General features: G+C 50.7%; 1 protein-coding gene across 6 annotated transcripts in view; it reads left to right on the top strand.

Annotated features, from left to right (window-relative positions):
• Tmem63c (transmembrane protein 63C) overlaps positions 1-13381 on the top strand; it is a 64122-nt gene extending 50741 nt beyond the window's left edge. For all 6 annotated transcript variants that reach the window (XM_063241271.1, XM_003472323.5, XM_005004843.3 and 3 more), the window contains 7 exons: positions 193-258; positions 3399-3561; positions 3718-3823; positions 4140-4307; positions 5926-6035; positions 7460-7528; positions 10870-13381. In XM_063241271.1, the coding sequence (XP_063097341.1) occupies positions 193-258; positions 3399-3561; positions 3718-3823; positions 4140-4307; positions 5926-6035; positions 7460-7528; positions 10870-11067 (880 nt within the window). In that variant the 3' untranslated portion in view covers positions 11068-13381. The remainder of the gene's footprint in view (positions 1-192; positions 259-3398; positions 3562-3717; positions 3824-4139; positions 4308-5925; positions 6036-7459; positions 7529-10869) is intronic.
• The last annotated feature ends 1177 nt before the right edge of the window (positions 13382-14558 follow it).

Below are 14558 nucleotides of genomic sequence, written 5' to 3'. Positions count from 1 at the left end.
ATCCAGTCTTGCACTGGAAGGCCAGAGGGTCGGGTGCAGAGGTGGCCAGCAGGAAGAAAGAAAGGGCGAGTTGTGGTGGCCGGCTTGAATTTGAGCTAGAGAGGACTGAAGGGGAAGCCAGGCAGAGGAACTGAACCCTAGGCCTTGGCTCACATTTCATTAACAAAGGTCTGGCATTGTTCTTGCTTTCAGTTTGGACGTCTTTTTTCGCTGGCTTTTTGACATCTACTATCTAGAGCAGGCGACCATCAGGTTCCAGTGAGTACCCCCACATGTGTACCAGGCTTCTGGGTGTCCACACCGGGGAGGATTTGTGCACCTTTCCCTGAGTCAAACACCTGCACCACTCACAAGGTGGAAACAAATGTATTTGAATGTTTTCATTACTTTTGGGGGGAATTCCTTCGGCAATCTGGAAGAGCCCAGGGCTTCCTTGGAATGATGTTTGTGAAATCAGCACCGCTCACATCTGGTATATCCCAGGGTTAACATTTTGTACAACTATCTATAGTACCATATAAACCCCAGGAAACTGACATTGATACCATACATAGAGCTTGCTCAGGCTCACCCAGTTTTACATATAGTCTGAGTGCAGAATTTACGTGCACAGAACACACAGATTGCAAAGAAAACCAATTACACTGACATATAGTTATCAAACTACTTTCACAGTAAAAGTTGTGAGACAGTATTAGCACACCAGTAACACAGCCTTTTTAAATACAGGGAAGTTAGCTACATTTTATTGATTTAAAGCCATCAGTATGAAAGCTGGCTTTACTGGAATAAGGCATTAAATTATGGAGGGAAGAGAATCTTTGAAAATGCAATGTGTGGATTATGTTTAACATCAAGCTAATTTTGATTTTTTTCTTTTTTATGGTAACAAGTGTTGAAAATCCCAGTTTTCAAAGATATGTTGTAAATGACATGATGCTTCCATAGCTTGCTTCATAAGCCAAGAACCAGAATTCTGCAAGGTGTTCACAGTTAAACTATTTTTGTAATAAGGGTTTTTTCCCCCAAGATGAATTTAGATTCGTCTTAGGCTAAGCAGGTACCTTCAATACTGTTCATATGTGAGAAAGAAAAGATTTGAAAGTTCATGATTCAACTTGGATGTCATCAAAACTCAGTAGCTTTACTCTGTCCTGCCAGCACACTTTGTAGTACCTGATGATTGCACTCCTTGTGAGGTCTTAGTGCATCTTTAGTCTTTATTATAAACCCAAATATTGAGTTCAGTCATCCAAGTATTAAAATCCTCTTTCTAGTCTTCCTCACAATCCAAAAAGTTATATTTGTAATCCCATTGAGACGTCATTAGAATCCTAGCAGATTAATTCCAATCTACCACCACCAATCCGATCCACAGCGAGAGTAAAGACACCAAGACGTATTCCAAGTTAAGGGCAGCCAAGGGGTCCTAAGTCCAATCCTCGTGAGGACATGCGGACAGAGGCCTTGATCCTAGGCCTCTCCCAGCATTTATCTTCTTGTGAAGAAGGGGGGTGGCTCAGGGATGAGTGATAGTGAGGATGTCAGGAATCACTGAGTAACTTGAGCTCACTGGCCAGGTGCAAGAATGGCGTCTCTGTAATTTGTAGAGATAAAGATATACAGAAGGATCAATTTACCTAATCCTATTAAGGCAGCAGTGGAACTCTTTTGGGGGCTGTACTTCAGTTTCTGATATGCAAACTCTTTGCCCTGGGGAGTCATAGCCTCTTAATTTGAGGCTGTACCCAGTTGACATTCCCGGAGCTATTTTTTCTAACATCTCAACCCTGTATTTCGGAGAATACTATGCAAGGAAACAGGACTGTCTGACGGCTATAGACTTTGCACATTAACACCTCGGCTGGCCTTATTTGCAATGCTCAGAACCAACTGAAGAGAAAAGGAAATACCCTCGCCAGCCTTTTACATATCAGTATAAGGAAATGAGTCTCCAAGTAATCAAAGTCACAGTAATTGTTTTGGATTCAAAGAGGGTCACTGTGTCTCCCACAGCCTTGCTCCGTCCCTTCTCCTTCGTGACCTTCTCCCTTCATCTCTTGGTCCACTTGCCATTTGAGAAAGGTCTACCTTTCTTTACTTATATTTTGGGTTCCTCATCAAGAAACAATAGTTTGGTTTTTCTTAAAGGAGTTCTGAAATGTGTTCCTGGGCTCAGTTGTCTGTTTTTAAGGAAGTTAATAGTTGTATAAATGGGGATACCAGGAAGCAACCGAGATGCTTGGGCCACCAAATTTTAAAATACTTCGATGACTATATTTTAGTGTGATTGGTTTCCTTTGCAACCCATGTGTTTTGTGCATTAAAGACAACACTCAGGTGAATGAATTCTCCCAGATGAAGTTACCCAGCTATGCCAAGCACATGTCTGTAGATAGGAGATCTTTAATCATGTGTAACTTAGCAACACAACTCATTCCTGCCTTCATTTTTAAATGGTGACAATTACCATTGAAATGCTGATGTACACAAATGGTATGGGTAAGATTTCACAGTTGGTGACAAAGTTACAGTGGCTAACATTCCATGATTTTGTACTTCTTAAATTTTTTTTCTTTTTTGGCAATACTGGGGATTGAATCCAGGGAATGCTGAACTACATCTCCAGTTCTCTTTCTTTCTGTCTCTGTCTATCTCTCTGTCTCTGTCTCTCTCCCTGTCTCTCTGTCTCTGTCTCTCTTTCTGTCTTAGTATCTGTCTCTCTGTCTTCCTCTCTCTGTCTCTCTATCTCTCTCTTGTCTCTCTCTGTCTCTCTCTCTCTCTTTTTACTTTATTTTGAGGCAGGCTCTCACCATGTTGCCCAGGTTGGGCTCATACTTCTGATGCTCAGTCTCCTGAGGAGGTGGCATGTGTCAGCATACCCAGCAGTTGCCTACACTCTTAGTGGAAAGAAATACTAAATTTCAACTAAAGATTACTGAAAATTATAAAAGTATCTTTTCCTATTTAAGGTTTTAGACCTTCAGGACTGAGGTCAGACACTGTTGTTTTGGAGCAAGCTGTGCACACATCTCCTGTCACACCCACTCAGAAGAGCTGTTTGTTAGCTTAAATGGGCTGAGGACACACATGAGTGCGCTTGCACACACACACAGTCATGCATCACTTTACAAAGGGGAGACCTCTGAGAACTTGCTGTGCAAACATCATACAGATGTCCGCATGCAAACTCACATGGCTGCAGCCCCACTGGGGATGTAGTTTTATGGGAACACACTGTGTATGTGGCCCGTAGCTGACTGGCGTGTTGCGTACGGGGCACGTGACTGTGCGTGGAACTTTACTCCCACCTGTAACCCCACTCTCCCTGCTGTTTTTCTCTGTCTTCCTCCCCTTTCCTGTACCCCCTGGCTTGTCACTGTCTTCTATTCTCTCAGGTGCGTGTTCCTGCCCGACAACGGTGCCTTCTTCATCAACTATGTGATCACGGCTGCTTTGCTGGGCACAGGCATGGAGCTCATGCGCCTGGGGTCGCTCTTCGTGTACAGCACCCGCCTCTTCTTCTCCCGCTCGGAGCCAGAGAGACTCCACATCAGGAAGGTGAGGGCGCGCCTTTCCCTGAGTGCAGGCTTTGTGGACTCTGGGGGTGGAAGGGAGGCTGCCTTGAGGTCTGAGCTGCAGCTCAGGGAGGAGCCACAGAAGCCACCAAGCCAAGGGAGCCAGGAAACCGCCAGTGACTCCTACCTTCCTCTCCAGAAGCAGGCTATAGAATTCCAGTATGGGCGAGAGTATGCCTGGATGATGAATGTCTTCACCGTGGTGATGGCGTACAGCATCACCTGCCCCATCATTGTCCCTTTCGGTGAGTCATCTCTCAGGCACACTTAGGGTGCCTCTCTCAGCCTAGGAGCAGGAATGGAGTTCCAGGACACCATGCCACCTCCTAGAGCAAGAGGTGACCTTGACAGCCTGTGGTAGGGAGGTATCAGGGCAGGGGCAGGGCCGGGACAAGGGAGCTGAGGTTGGATGGCTGCTGAAAGTGGAGTCTGTTGAATGAATGCATAAGTGTATGATTTTTCACTGAGCTGCCAGGCTATGTCCCGGACCTGTGGACCATGGGGCAGCTCAGGTCTGGATGGTCAGAATGGTCACTGACTGCATCCATCCTTGGTGCCCAGGGCTGCTCTACCTGTGCATGAAGCACCTCACAGACCGATATAACATGTATTACTCCTATGCACCCACCAAACTGAGTGAGCAGATCCACATGGCCGCGGTCTCCCAGGCCATCTTCGCGCCACTCTTGGGTCTCTTCTGGATGCTCTTCTTCTCCATCTTGCGAGTAGGTAGGTGCTGGGTGACGCCTCCTTATCCCCTCCTACTGCTCTGTGAGTCCCTCAACACCAACACTGTTAGTGGGGAGAGGCAGGGAGAGCTAGGCCTTGCTCTTCAGACATGGCCAAGTCCAGGGACCTCTCAGGGTACACAGGTCATGGATGAGCATCTGAGCAGAGCTTTGAGGCCAAGTGGGGTCCAAATTGCATTGATTTTGGTCTGGGCAAGAAACTTTATATTCCTTCACTCTAAATCCAGGCTGACCAGAAAGAGTATAGTAATGGAGCGGTGGGGAGGGGCGCTCGTTTCCCGGGTGTTTCCTCTGGGATCCCTGTAGGATGCCCGGTTTTATGAGTTCGCCGAAACCTAGAAGAGGAAACAGATTCCTGCACCTTTACTCTTCCCTTACTCTTTGGTTACATGAAGCTGCTGTCCCTGTCCTGGGGAACCCAAAGACACCTTCACAGCAGTCCCCACAGGCCACAGGCAGGGCATCCCTCAGCTTCCTGCCATCAGAGTCGCCCATGTCACCAGGCAGCCCCTGCCCTTCCCTTGTGACACTTGATCTTAACCTTATCCGTGGGGTGGGGAGGAAGAGGCAGTATTTCCTTTACCCTTAGTCACAGGGACATCAGTAAAGAGCCAACCCTCGGTCATTTATTTGTATGGCTTATTCATCTGTGGTCACCCCTGTTTCTTTCCCTGCCACCTAGCAGACAAGCTTTTCCATAATGCCTTTTTCCGAGGATAAAGCACTTCATGTTTGTTAGGAAAAATGGAACAATGTGAAGATCAAAATTTAAGCCACGCATAATCATACGTGCAGCCCCGTATCTGTTACTCCCAGACCTCCTCAGCATCAGCCCCGAGGAGAGGAACAAATCAAGAGGGAGGGGGTGATCCACGTGTGCTTTACCAGACTGTGAGCCCCGCAGAACGTTATGTTCTGAGCAGTTTCCTGTGCTACTGGGAGACTGTTGAGCATGTGCCTCTCAACAGCTGCATTAAAAGCTACCCATTTTCTCCCCCGCTGGATGCTTAGCCATTTACCCTTTTGTGCTGTTTTGCAGCCACCGCAGTGAGCATCATTTAGCAATCACCTTTGACTATAAAGAGTGATTTTCCATCCTCGTCTAGTTAGAAAACTGCCACCATAAAAAAACAGACTAGTTCCACCTGAAATGTAAATGACTTTTGAATTCCGGATTGCTTTTCAGTGCTATAAGCCCAGACTGGGTTTGCAGGGAAAGGTGGGAGGGTTAAAGACCAAGTCTGGGCCAAGGCAGAGATGGGAATTCCGAGATGCTGCCCCAGAACCATGGTAACAGAGGTAACAAGAAGACTATGCGGATGGGCATTGACGGGGACATTTACGGCAACAGAACTTTTTTTTTTAATGGAATCCCGATGCCAAATTCTTAAACTGACCACCTAGCACAAGGATAATGTTGCATCCGGCTCATTGACCCCACTGTTCTTGGAGGGGACCTGGGGGAGGAGCTCTGTGCCCCGCGCTCCTGTGGAGGTGCTGAGATGTCCCTAGACATCTGCCAACTGTCTAGCCGCCAGACGTCCCGCCCAGGTCTGGTGCTGGGGCTGCACAGCCAGGCTTTTCCTTCTCCTCCGCAGGTTACCTCCACAGCATCACCTTATTCTCACTGTCCTCCCTTGTCGCTTCCATGATAATTGCCTTTCTTGGCATTTTTCTGGGCAAGCTGAAGGCATCTGCTGACTATGAGGTGAGTTGCCAGACTGCCCTTTCTCCAGGAATTCTCCTGACCCAGGGACACACAGCCCTGGGACATCCTCCAGGCATGGGCCTGCAGAGCAGCACAGGACCGGAGGGCCTGGCCTTTCTCTCCTGCTGAGGGCTAGTGTGCAGGGTGCAGGCTGGCACTCCTCAAGCTGGCCCCCGCCACATATGCTGTCCTCTCTTTCTACCCGGACACCTCCTCCAAAGAGCAGGCGGTTGGCATGTTCCCCTACCATGTGAGTGCAGGCCAGGCACTGAGCTGTGAGCCCCAGCCTGAGGGCCCGTGAGCTGAGGCAGAGGATGGAGCAGAGTGGCGAAGGCAGGATGAGTGGTCAGCCTGTGCCTGTGCAGCTGGGGGTGACCTGCCACAGGCCTTGTGGCTTTTTGACACTTGGGAGAAGGGAGCCACCCTGGACACACAGAACCACACAGCCACACTGTGTGTCTGTACCAGCATTTCCCAGAGTGGTCCTGGGGCACTGGAATGCAGCAAAATTGCATTTAGTTTTCTAGTTAAGTTTCTGTGTAAGGCAACCGGGTACAGGTTTACTAACAGTGAATGTTCTTCCTTTCAAATGAATGCATTTAAAGAAAAGGACGTTGGCTCTCAATGCTGACGCCCTGCTGAGTTGGCAGAATGAGGATTTTAGACAGCTACCTTCTTGCTTCTCTTGTCTCTGTATTTGGGACCCTGGGCAAAGACACCTGCTACACTTTCCGCTTGACCTCTGCTGCTCCATCACTGGCTGAAGGGCCAGCTTGTCTTTTTGCATTTTCTCAGTTTTTTTTGGTTTTGTTTTGTTTTGTTTTGTTTTCTCCCAGTACTGGGGTTTGCACCCAGAGTCTTTGCACTGAGTTCTACCCCCAAACTATTATTTATTTATTTTTAAATGTTGAGAGAGGGTCTTGCTAAAACACTATGTAGCCAGGCTGGCCTTAAACTTGCAGTCCTCCTGCTTCAGCCTCCAAGAGTGCGGGGAATACAGGCACATGTCAAACCCAGCTAGCCGTCTTTCTTATACAGTGATGTCATGGGATGTGGTTGCCTGAGTGTCACTTTAGGGAAGGAAGGTAGCAGTGAACATGGACCGGATTAGTTTAGGCCTCCTTCCAGACACAGTGGAGGGAACGGCCCAGAAAGAAACAAACAGATGTCAAAGCAGCACTATCTTTGTACCCCAAGTCCAACTTTGCTTACTTCCAGTGTCATGGTGCGTGGGGGAAGCACATTCCAGAAAACCTCCCAGCACCCCAGCCTTCTCCCTGTTCCCCTGGGCTTCTGCCCTGTTTTCTGGGCTGAGGTCTGGAAAGACAGAAGAGAAGTTGAGTGCCAGGGTGGCAGGGGCAGTATACGTGTGGGTGAAGAGCGACCCGAGCCCTGACGCACTCAAGCCTGTCTCTCTGCTGCAGCCCGAGGAGGAGACCCAGACCGTGTTTGACATGGAGCCGAGCAGCACGTCCTCCACCCCCACCTCCCTTGTGAGTTTTCCTTCACCCTGGGAACATGAGGAGGGCAGGGCCTGCAGGGGGGCCTAACCAGTGATGGGCGCATCAGCGTTCAGGGCCCCAGGCGCCCCCTCCTGACGCAGCAGGTTTTAGCTCAGGTCCAAACGCTGCTGGGGACCTGGCTGAAGAGCCAGGTGCAAAGACCCAAACTTCCCTGGCGGGCACTGCAAGACCAACGAGGCAGCAAAAGAGGAAGGACAGGGGGATCCGCCTCTCAGAGACCACAGTCCTGTAGACGCTGGGGCGTGGTGGGGCTTGGCTTTGGGACTCCGGGCTGCCTCCAGGGCACAGGCGCAAGCGCAGGCGCAGACCCACCTACAAGGAGCTATTGGCGACGCACCCAATGGTAAGGCAAGGGCAGCACAGAAGTCGGGGCTGGACTTGGCCCGGGCGCCCCGCAGGCTGGACGTGGGCTCCCAGGCCCTCGCTGCCCCGCAGCATCGCGCCACTGGTGCGCGCCCCGAGCTGAGCACCGGATCTGCCAGGCCCCACAGCCGGGCGCCCCGAGGGGCCCTGGAGAAGGGCGCCCCCCTGCGCCCAGGAGGGAACATCTCCTGAGCCTCCGGGAAGGGAGGGAGGGTGCCAGGTGACACGGGGCGTGGGAAGAGCTTTGGAGAACTAGACCGCAAGAGACTGGCGCGCGGGGAAATGGGTGCGTTTCCCGCTCGGTGGACACGAGGCTCGCCTTAGTGACGGGCAGGGCTGGGGCAGGTCCCCAGAGAGAAGTCCACAGGGAACACAGGGACACCTCACCCACGGGTGCAGACAGGGGGGTCAGAACTCTAGGTTCACTCCCTTGAGAAAGGAAAACCCTACAAATTTCCTGAGAGGTGAGGAGCGGGGAGACCAAGACTTCAAAGCAGGAAAGACGCTCATCCTGGACCCTTCCGAGATGAGCGCTTTGCTACTGTGAGCAGCACGTTATTGAAATCATAGGAATCTGATGCTTTGCAATTTTCTTTCTTGATATTTTGATAAAATCACACAATAGGGGCCTTTATCCCCAATGAGAGGCTTAAAAGATGATGATGATGATTATTATTATTATTATTATTATTATGGTTGTTATTATCATCATCATCATCATCAGGGGAATGGTGGGGATCCAGGACCTAAGCATTCTAGATATTTAAACTCCAGGGCATTAAGCAATAGAGTAAAAGAACAGTTTGAACCACGTTTGTCTGACGATAAGGCCTGTATTTTTAAAAAACAAAACCAAGCCCCCCCCCAACAGCAACATTTATTTTCTATTTATTTATTTATGTATTTATTTTTTGAGACAGGATTTCGGTATGTTGGGCAGGCTGGACCCGGACTTCAGGCTCAAGTGATCCTTCCTGCCTCAGCCTCCAGAGTGGCTGGGACTACAGGCTGTGCCACCGGACCCAGCTTAGAATTTTTTTAAATAAGTCTTTTATTATTACAAGAGTGGTATATGAACATTGTAGGTTATTTGGGATTAAAATCAGAAAAGCACGAATAAGGAAATAAAAACTTTGTATTCACATCACCTGGATGATCCCTGATGCCCTGAGTATATTATTCCAGGTATTTCTATGTGCGTGTATCTCTTCCAGGTAGTTCTGCTTTGTTTACGTACATATATAGTTACCTATGTACATATAGTTTTTAAGATTTTGTTTTTATTTTTTTGAGACAGGGTCTCACTATGTAGCCCAGGCTGGCTTCAAACTCCTGGTGATCCTCAGCTTCCTGAATGCTGGGATCACAGGGATATGCCCCACGCCCAGCTCCATATAGTTTTTGCTGAAGCAAAATAATACTGAACACGTTTTTATAACCTGATATTTTTATCTTTTTGAATACACATTTCTTTTTTTTTTTTTTTGTCTTTTTCATTTTTATCGGTACCAGGGATCGAACTCATGACTGCCTGCTTGCAAGGCAGGTGCTTATGCCGCTGAGCTAAATCCCCAGCCCTTGAATACACATTTCATATTGAAGTTGTCCTAGTTATTCCAGAAATCATTTTAATACTGGGGATCGAACCCAGGGACTTTATACTCTACGTTCCCAGCCCTTTTTTTTTTTTCCAGTTTTTAATTTTGAGACAGGGTCTTGCTAATTCATAGTGCTGCTCACACTGGGCTTGCACGTGTAGTCCTTCTGCCTGAATCTCCCAGCCTGCAGGAGTGTGCCATCATCCCTAGTGACAGTTTGTCCAAACCAAGATCCAACCAGTACCTGTGCTAAGCTAACCCAGCAGCTGTCAGCTGGAGGTTGGGGCCCTCTTACTTTAGCACAGTCCCTATTTCAGAGCCAGCATTCTTGCAGAATATTCTGGATCTTCTGGCTGTAACTTCCCTGTGATTCACGGCTGTTTCCCCCACCCTTGCATTCCCTGAAACTAGATAATCCCAAATCCTTGACATGTTCAAGTCCAACATGGATTGAATGAATTCCAAGGAATACTATACCTCACACTAGGGGATAAATAGCATCCCAGTTATTCCAATTAATAATGCTAACAGCCCCACCCACCCCGATTTGGGCAGAGATGGCTGGATTTTCCATTATCCTGTTTTTAGTTTCTTTATGACCAAAAGTTTGTTACCTATGCAGTTTGGTACCATGCAAATGTCTAAAATTTTTTTGTAGGAAAATTTTGTTTCATCACTGGGGCTATTTGGTTTCACTAAAAACAACAACAATAACAACAAACTACAGAAATGTATAATTCTATGGCTAATTACTTGTTTCCAAAGTAAGGAGTTACTTTAAAAGCCACTTACAGAGTGACAAATTGCTCTTTTCCCTATTTCTATATTTCTCTAATCTGCTGCTCCCCCCAGGCATTCTTGGGATCCCTCCCGGGTTCCACAGGACATACAACCCAGCTCTCAGCTAGCAGTCCGTCTTTCAAATCGTGATTCACAGGCCACCTCCATGACACCCCCAAGGAGCTGTGGCTGTGCTTCTATGCTGTATTAGAAATGTCATTGCCTCTGCAGTAGAGGTCTCTCTGGACCCCAGCCCAGGGGAACCCTGCGTCTTCTGCTTCTGGGTGCACCCGGCCTGGGAACTGAGAATGAATGCAATACATTCTGAAGGAACAGTGGCCTGGGAGTTAGAGAGCTGCTACTAAATTAGCCCTGGGAGCTCGTAGGTGGTCATTCAGTGACCAGGAGTAAGTAGGTGGGCGAGATGGGCAGGACGAAGGCTGCTAGGGAAGGAGGGGAAGAAGGAGGCGCCCATGGCTTGGTGGGGCAGAGGTGACGGGGTGAGAGGAGAGGGTGTGGCTGGGCCTAGCTCCAAATGTGACTCTCCCTACCCTGCTCTATCCTGGGCAGCTGTACGTGGCCACTGTGCTGCAAGAGCCGGAAATGAACCTCACCCCAGCCTCCTCCCCAGCCCGGCACACCTACGGTACCATCAACAACCAGCCGGAGGAAGAAGAGGAGAGCGGTTTGAGGGGCTTTGCAAGGGAGCTGGACTCGGCCCACTTCCAGGAAGGGCTGGAACTGGAGGGCCAGAGCCAATACCACTGACCAGGACTCCAGACAGGGGCAGGGGAGACCCCAGCAAGGGGAGGTAAAGGATGGCCTGGGCCTCCTTGCTCCCTCCTGCAGACTTTGGGGAGCCCCTGACGGAGACACTTGCTCCTCAACCATAGCCTTGTGAAGACACAGCCTGCTGACCAGCTAGAATGGAGGTGCCCAGCGGTGCCAAGGAACCCCAAGATGGCATGGACGCAGCACACCCTGTGTCTTGGGGAGGTGGCTGAAGCCCAAGACACAGAGACTGAGTGGATCAAAGAGGAAGTACACACAGGAAGGAGGCAGTAAGAAGCCATGGAACGCTTTCGGGGTCTCCGTACCTTTCTCCAGTCCTTTGAGCTGCTGCTGCTCCAGCCCTGAGGCTTCCCCGAGGTCTGAGAAGCAAAGCTCCTACGAGGTCCTGGGCCTCAGTGACAAGTCATAAGGGATGGTCTCATCCCAGGTTCTCCTGCGGGAAAACTGGAGTCTTTGTACCCTACCTTTCCAACAAGGGGCAGCTAAGAAGAGGAGACTGAGTCCCTTCCTCCGTCCTCACATGTCCCCAAGCGCAGTGAGGCAAAGCCCCTTTTTTCTACTCTTACGTGGACCCAGCCACTTGGGCTCCTTAAAGAAGGCCGGAGTGGTATTAAAGGAGCCAGGGCAAGTTTGTGCTGGTTACTGTAAAGTGGGGCAGGACAGAGACCGTACTCAGGGTGGGAGCCTCTCCCCAGAAGGCTGGATGTTAGGAAAACAATACACGTTCCCAAACCCCAGGCTGATAGAAGACCCTAGGGCCAACGAGGGAGCCTCTGAGCTTCCCTGGCCTTCCTGTCTGAGTGCTGGGCCTCAGCTCGGCCAGTGTGGGCAGCTGCTAAGGGTAACAAACCCAGACTAAAGGTTCTGGCCATTCTTTACTGCCCAAGTAAGGAGCCTTCTTTGCCTCTCTTCATCTTTGCAAAGGATTACCTAAGAAGCCTCTGGGGTTCCCTGGCTTCCCACGATGATGTTAACCCAGTCCTGCTGGAGGTGGGGTGACAGGTGTGTTCCCCATAGAGAAGCCCTTGCTAAGGGGACAAAGATGCCCTCCCAGGGCTGCCTTCACCAGAGGCTTGGAGGGGCTGAATCCTGAACAGTGCTGGTGATTCTTAGCATTTCTGCTGTGGCCCGATGACACCAGCCGCCACCTCCTGGGATAGGCTGCCATCAGGATCCAGTACAGCTCAGCCAAGGCGGACATGGAGAAAGGATCAAGTTGCATGGGATCTTTGCACTCCTCAGCCCCCTGAGACTGAGACCCCTCCTCAGAGTCTGGGTCACTGACTTGCTGTAGGTGGCCCAGCACTTCTCCCTTGAGAGTCTCCACCTTGTCCCAGTAACAGGTGGCCTGAGGGCAGGTCACCTACGCCCCACCCTGCTCCACCTCTGCTTAGATCCCAGCACTGGCAGCTCCACACTTCACCCCTGCTGAGATGTAGCTGCTCAAAGGGCAGTTGGTGCCTCAAACCTCGACATGGGGAGTTTTCCAGAGAATTTGGATCAGCTGGGAAGGAGGCTATCTTCCTCTCTGGGCACGGCTTGGAATAAGGGGAAATAACACCCAGCCAGGCCCATACACACCATTCATGCCACAGGGGCGTAGGACCCTTTCAGTCAGCCCCAGCTCTGACTAAAGTGGGACTGCCACCTGCAGGCTGGGCCCAACCCCATAAGGTATGTTAGGTATGTAAGGGGTTTGGGGTTGCTGCCAGAGGTGGGCCTGAGCCCTGTCCTTCCCTGGACACCACTTGCGAGCACCTGTTCCCAGTGGGAAAGTGCCAGTCTCTACTTGCTTCTCTCCTCTTCTTGGAGGCCTAGGGTCACAGGCAGGGCCCTGCCCAGCTAGCTGTACCTCAACCTCCATAGTCACTGGGAATGTGGGGGGCATTCTTTAGCTCCCCACATTCACCTCACATCCAGGCCCTTCCAGGGCACCTGCCTGGCCCCCAGCTCATACCTGTTGGCCTCTGCCTACCGCCATCCACCCTTCCTACCCCTTCACTTACTTGATCCTTTCTGGAGGGAGCTGCCTCTTGGAGAAGTCCATATGGCCTAGAGCCCCCCCCCCCCAGGGGCCCTCCCAGGCCCTGAGCAGATCCAGCCTTGCCTGCCTGTCCCTCAGCTGCCTCTGGAAGCAAAGTGCCTATCAGCAGCATTGCATCCTCTGGGGGCCCTGGAGGGCTTGTGGACTAACCTTGGCCACCACCACTAAGGAATGTGCCAGAATGCTGAACCTTCTTGTTATCAATGCTATGACTGTGCCTTGAATAAACAAGTCCTCCCAACCTCAGCCAGCCTGTGCCTCTGCATCCGAAGTCACCAGGCTCGAGTGCCACACCTCACTGTGTAGCTTTTGTTGCTGGGGCCGGAGCTGCCCGCTCCGCTCCGGGATTCCCTCAACCCCGAAGCCTTCCATGACCCCGCCCCGATGATGAAGGCAAGTGTTGCCTGGTGTGCTAGAGAGGGGAGGTGACACTGCCTCCTCTGCTGTGCAGCAGGTGATATTCTTTAGAGCAGAAGCTCCTGGGTGAGTGCTGGGCCCTGCGAGATGGCAACTGACCACCACCAGTTCCTGGTGGAGGCCCCCAGAAATACCAGCAGATGGGGCTTAAACTCAAGGAAAGGGAAGGCATTAGGAAGGTCGTGGGCAGCCCAGTCAGGAATGAGCAGGACAGGAGATGCTGTTTAGCAAAGGCTCTAACACCTGAAGCAAGGTGGTGAATAAGGTTCCCTGCTCGGGGAACAAGTCCCTGCGTTCAGGCCTTTACTCCAGCCAGCTAGGTGCCCCAGGGCTGATCAGCCCATCCAGAAAGTAGAGGTAGCAACACTTTCCTGTCATGCATGAGTTCCTGAGTTCAGTCCCCACCAGCACAAAACAAAAATAGGATAGGGGGACATGAGGATGATTCTCTGCCCTGTTACTGAACAGAACAGATTCTACTGGGGTGAAGGACAGGTTTGTGTTAAAGAGGGGGCGGCCTCCTTCCCCCAGTGCTCCCTGTGCGGACAGAGGGAGTCTCAGGGTAGCTGCTTAGGCTCTGCTGGACACGACCACCACTGCTCAGCCCTCTCTTTAATCTTTCACAGTCCATCAGTGGGTGTGGGTTCAAGTCCCACCACAGTGTGAGCTCAGGCCCATCCTCCTGTTCCTGTTCCTGCCCCTCAGAAAAAATATTTTCCAAGGCCATCTGGATAGCTCCCCCAGGGCTGATCAGAGGAAAGAGGTTATGAAGGCTTCCTGCCTGGGCAGGAGGGGCAGCTGCTGGGGATGGGTGTGTGGCCGCTAGAGGAAGGGAGCCTCTCCCAGGATCCACAACTTTGATCCCAGTAGCTGCCTCCTAGATCTTCTCCCAGAGGCCTACATAGGCCAGCCAAGGGTCCCCCAGGTGGCAGGCCTGGCCCAGTCCTTGACGCATCATCAGGGGCTGGGCTCAGAGAGAGAGGCATGAGAAGACTGACAAGTTGAA

Source organism: Cavia porcellus, unplaced genomic scaffold, assembly GCF_034190915.1.
Source record: "Cavia porcellus strain 051 isolate PalLab524CR breed Dunkin Hartley unplaced genomic scaffold, mCavPor4.1 scaffold_31, whole genome shotgun sequence".
Lineage (NCBI taxonomy): Eukaryota > Metazoa > Chordata > Mammalia > Rodentia > Caviidae > Cavia > Cavia porcellus.
Note: the sequence above shows the minus strand (reverse complement) of the source record. Positions and strands in the feature narration are given on the sequence as shown.